The following is a 5100-nucleotide window of genomic DNA, read 5'->3' on the forward strand; positions in this document are numbered from 1 at the left end:
CCCAGCTCTGCCCCCACCTCATTGCCTATTGATGCCCCTGTCATGGCCACAGCTGGTCAACCTGGGGCTGGACTGCCCTGCCCTGGACTCCAGGGTGGTTCCAGCCCCTCCTTAGACACCCACGGGACCATGGGAAGTCTGATAATACTCCGGATGCTCTGGCAGGATCTGGTCTAAGATCTCAGGACCCAGTCAGGTCACGACCTGCCTACGGCCTCCAGGGGCAGCTCTGCAAGGGTGAAGGGGACAGTGTATACCCACTGAGAGATGAGAGAGCTGGACCCTGGGCAGGCCTGAGGGCTGGCCTTGCATCCTGCAGGGTTGGGAGCCACATGGTGGCATGGGTGTGGCAGACAGAGCAGGATCGGGAGGGCGATGGGCAGAGTGGGGCCGGGGAGGGCGGCAGGTGGAGTAGGGTGGCAACCCGAGGCCCACCCGCTGTTGCTGTGCCTTCTGGATGGTGGTGATCTGCTGGGCCACCACAGACAGCACCTCAATGTCGATGCGGTTGAACTCGTCAAAGCAGGCCCAGGCCCCAGCACTAAGAGAGGCAGAACACTGGGTGGGAATGTGCACTCAAAGCCCACTGGCAGCTCCCTCCAAGGGCCCGCTTTGACTGCTGGGGAGGAAGCCCTTGGTGGCGATCTCTATTAACTCAGCCTCCACCCTACTGCCTACCCCTCAGTGCTCACCGGGTGAACCTTTGACCCATCACCGCATCTGCCCGCCCCCGTGCTGTGAGGCTCCTCTTGGGCAGTGCCCTCACCCAGGAGGGCTGGCCTTCCCGCTGTTCACACCCAGCCTCACCTGGCCAGGCCCTTGAAGAACTTGCCCATGGCCATAAAGTCGAGCTGGTCAGAGCAGTTGAAGACAACGGTCTGTATAGCCAAGGCCTTGCCCAGGTCTTTGGTGGTCTCGGTTTTTCCTGTGCCAGCTGGACCAGCTGGTGCACCTCCAAACTTGAGGTGCAGGGCTCCAGTCAGGGTCAGGTAGCACCTGCAGGAGAGGCATGGCCACACCGTCTTGGGCACTCCTCCTTCCCGGGGATTTTCACAGGCCTAGGACAGCCCCCTCCTCTTGGGCCCTGTACAGGTGTGGCTCTCACTCCCCATCCCCCTCAGGGCCCCAGGTGTGCCCCGCTCTAACCATGGGATCAGGAGTAGAGTCTGTGGCCCCCTGTCCAGTGCTTTCCCTGCCCCATTTCACTGCCCTGCAGAGCTAGGCTCAGGGACCCACTGGGACGGCCAACACTGCCCTCCCCTTGTTCAAAACCCCACATGTAAATCCAGCTGGCACTAAATACGGGCAGCATGAAATGATGCTTCAGATGGGGATCATTCACTTTAGGGAGGACTCGCCTGCTACTGCTCTCATGATCAACTCCTCTAGCACATTTAAAGGCGGGGCTGGCTGGGAAATAGTCAAGCTCGTGTCCACTAGCTGCTCGCTGAGCACCACACATGTGCAGGGAGCCTCGCATGCATCTGCTCATGGGGTTCTCAAGACCACCCTGAGGAGGCTTTAGAAGAAACTGAGGCACAGAGGGGTTGAGTCACCACCCAAGGTCACTCAGCCTGATGGGCAGAGTCTGTCCTAATCCCGTGCTGCTCTGAAAGACTAGACTATGATGGAGTGGCTGTGGACCAGGACTCCTGGGCCATTGAGAGCTGAGGGCAGGCCTCAGTGTGGGAGGGAGTGTGTGGGGGGCTTCTGCACCTGTCGGTAAGGGGCGTGATCACCAGCCTCCCGCTGTTGCCTAGGTACTCATAGCCGTAGATGAACTCAGCATTCACAGCGCGGATGTACAGGTCGTTGTTCGTCCAGTAGTACCTGACGGTGCAGGGAGGGGGCCCTCAGCCACGGGACCGCAGGCCACTGGGACAGTCAGGGAGAGGGAACAAGGGCATCGGGGCAGCCGGCCCAGTTTGTCCCAGAGACTCAAGGGCAAGGACCAGCCTACTGTTAAATGACTCTGTACACTGCCACCACAGGCCTCTCCTGGCGGCTGTTCTGGCTCTGGGATGGCCCCCCATGCCCTCACCTCAACTGTGAGATCCACTCGAAGTCATTCACGCTGACCACGTGCTCCTGGATCAGCTTGCTCACCACGTCCTTGGCATGGACCTCAATGACAATGAGTGCCGACAGCACTGCCCGCTGCATGCGGGACAGCTTCCCCCGCACCAGAGCCACAAGGTCACTGAGCTGCAGGGGTGGAAGCGATGTCAGAGACTGGGGAGCCCAGGGGAGGCTTCCCCTCCCTTGTATAGAAAGTAGGCTTCCGCTGTGAACAGCCCCTCCATTCTGGGACTTCTGATGGTCTGGGGTAGGAGGAGTATAGGGACCAGGTTGGGGGAGGGAAGTAAATGAAAATGGAGGAGAAAATGCACCTCGTGACAGCTGCTTCCCTAGGGCGTACAGTGCCACCCGACCCCGTGAGGGCCAGCGTGGAGCCTAGAAAGGAGCTCGAGGCAGGAGCATGGTGACAAACTGGTGCACAGAGCAACGATGGCCCAATGGGTGGCATAAGAGTGACCTGGGTGATCTGACCATCAGGAGGGGGACACCTTTCTGGCCTCAGACCTCCCCTCAGGCTCCTGGACCCTCCTGCAGGTGGCTGGATGTGAAATGCTCATTTCAGGGACGTCCGGCCTTCTATCTTTAGACCCGATCCCAGGCTTCTTCCAGGCTCCACATAGGACAAAGCTCCAGGGGGCCTGGGTTCTCCCAGGGTGTGAATATGTGGGGGGAACAGACAGAGACCTGCTTGACTCCCACCTGCTGGGAGAGCTGGGGGAACAGCCGGCTACTGAGGTTGTTGGCCTCCAAAGCCTCCGCCACCTCCATGGTCCAGTAGGTCTGGCACCCAGCGATGGTCACCTGGCCAGGCCAGTTCAGAACCCACTGGGTCCTGGGCATCTGGGAAGATGACAAAGGGACAGATGGCCCAGGCAGCAGCCAGCCCTGACCCGTTTCTGCTTCTGGAATGTTGCCTGCACATGAGCCTTCTAAACTCTGGGCTCATGTTCATTCTCCCTGTCCCTCAGAAGCAGAGGTGCCATGCCCAGCCACAGTGGTACAAGCAGGAGGGTACCAGAGTGATGGCTGAGGCTGCGCAGGCCTGGGTTCATTTCCTGACCTGACCCGAGCAGGCTGGGCACAGTGGTACATGCCTGGGGTCCTAGATAACTGGGAGGCTGGAGCAGGAGGCTCGTGGCATGGCAAGACCCTATCAAAAATTGCCCCCTTCTCGCCCCCTCCCCCCACTTAAAAAAAAGCAGAGAAGCCGTCAAGCTCTGTGCCTCTTGGAAGGGCAGAATCATTACTTCCACAGCAGAGGAGACTTAGGAGCAGAGGGGTGGGAGTTGTGGGTTCAAATCCTGGCTCTGTCACCTGCTAATCACAAGCCCTTCAGCAGAAAACACCTCTGAACTGACTGCAGGATGGGCTTAGCCTGCAGCACGGCTGCTGGTGTGGGACTGAGAGAGGAACACAGGCGAGGTTCTAGGCCAGGGCCTGGGTCACCGTGAGTACTTGAAATGCAACAGCATTCACAATTATTATTAGGAGCAAGTCTCACTTCAGGAATGGGTGTGGAAAGAATTGAGCCCCCAAGACCCCAGGGCTGACAGAGCAGCCACTGCCAGTGCCGTAACCCAAGGACGCAGCAGGCTGGTGCAGAGAAGCACCATGTGGGGCAAACGGGCTGGGGGCGCGGTCTACCGTGGGGTAGGCCCTGATGGCCCTCTCGATGATGTCGCGCACACTGGTCTTCATGCTGTGCTCCACCTCCCGCAGCCAATCCTCCACGTTGCTGGAGGGGATGACGGAGAAAGACAGCTGCACCTCCTCGCCCTCCGCCGAGTACATGTGGGTGATCTCCAGGTTCTCCTGGAACAGCAGCTGCAGGCAAGTGGAGCAAGCAGGAGTTCCTCAGGTGTGCCCAGAGGACTGCCCACCCTGTCCCAGGGCTACCTCCACTGCTCCCCCTCCCGCAGCCAATCCTCCACGTTGCTGGAGGGGATGACGGAGAAAGACAGCTGCACCTCCTCGCCCTCCGCCGAGTACATGTGGGTGATCTCCAGGTTCTCCTGGAACAGCAGCTGCAGGCAAGTGGAGCAAGCAGGAGTTCCTCAGGTGTGCCCAGAGGACTGCCCACCCTGTCCCAGGGCTACCTCCACCGGTGCCCTCCACCTTCCTCAGGGCACCTATCTCAGCTGGGCCTTCCCACTGCATATGGGCAGGTGGGGTCTGCCCTGTCCCCTTGCAGCCTGGCCCTAGCCCAGGCGTGGCCTGGCCTGAAGCAGGCACTTGGAGGGGGAGGCTAAGTCTACCCTGTGTGTCTCTGTCCTGCACAGGCCCGGTGGCCTCCTCTGTAGAGGAGGAGAATGTGAGGCAAGACACAAGCCTTCTGGCCACAAGGGTTTGTAACCCCAGCCACCGACCCAGGGTGCCAGGGGACTGGATGTCCCTGAGGAGTTGGAGGCCAAGAACCCTTGAGCTGGGGGTTCTGGAGGCCCCAGTATGTCTCCAAACACCAGGAATCTCACATCCACCTCATTTCCTGCTACAAGGGCTTGGTGTGAGAGGAGAGATGTTCTCCCTGGAAGGTACCCCAGAGCCCTTGGCCCCACTACCCACCCGGGCAATGTTCTCGAAGCACTTGCGCAGGTGGGGCTGCACGGCCGTGGGGTCCTTTGTCTGGGACAAGATCTCTAGCAGTTCATCATCTGACAGGAAGTAGAATCTGACAGGGGAGTCAGGGTAAGAGAGTGGGTCAGACAGGTGCGCTGGGCCCCTGCTGACATCCCCATACCCTAGCCTGGGCAGACACTGACAGGGCTGGCTGGTACCCACCTGGGGAAGGCGCTCCTCTTGGTCTCCAGGTACTCGCTGAGCCCCTTCTGCACCAGATCCAGCAGCTTGTTGCAGTCCCGCAGGCTGTCCAGCAGCCGCTGGTCGGCACATACGTTGATCACCTAGAGGGCCCGGGCCGGGGAGAGAAACTGGGAGTGAGCATGGTCCAGGGGGAGGCAGTAGGGCAGGCTGGCTGGGGAGCACCTGAGCCAGCCTCAGCTCCTCAGCAGGGCCTGGGAGGGA

The 5100-nt window shown here is 60.2% G+C and overlaps 1 protein-coding gene across 1 annotated transcript in view; it reads right to left on the bottom strand.

The window, feature by feature from the left end:
* The window catches only part of DNAH1 (dynein axonemal heavy chain 1), a gene marked incomplete in the record, with an annotated part of 89651 nt that overhangs the window by 34238 nt on the left and 50313 nt on the right, over positions 1-5100 (bottom strand). Inside the window, 8 exon segments of the mRNA XM_027768604.1 lie at positions 436-541; positions 808-996; positions 1717-1830; positions 2042-2205; positions 2779-2919; positions 3724-3903; positions 4642-4747; positions 4858-4979. Coding sequence (XP_027624405.1) covers positions 436-541; positions 808-996; positions 1717-1830; positions 2042-2205; positions 2779-2919; positions 3724-3903; positions 4642-4747; positions 4858-4979 — 1122 coding nt within the window.

Source organism: Tupaia chinensis, unplaced genomic scaffold (assembly GCF_000334495.1).
Source record: "Tupaia chinensis unplaced genomic scaffold, TupChi_1.0 Scaffold147003_1, whole genome shotgun sequence".
Classification (NCBI taxonomy): Eukaryota; Metazoa; Chordata; class Mammalia; order Scandentia; family Tupaiidae; genus Tupaia; species Tupaia belangeri.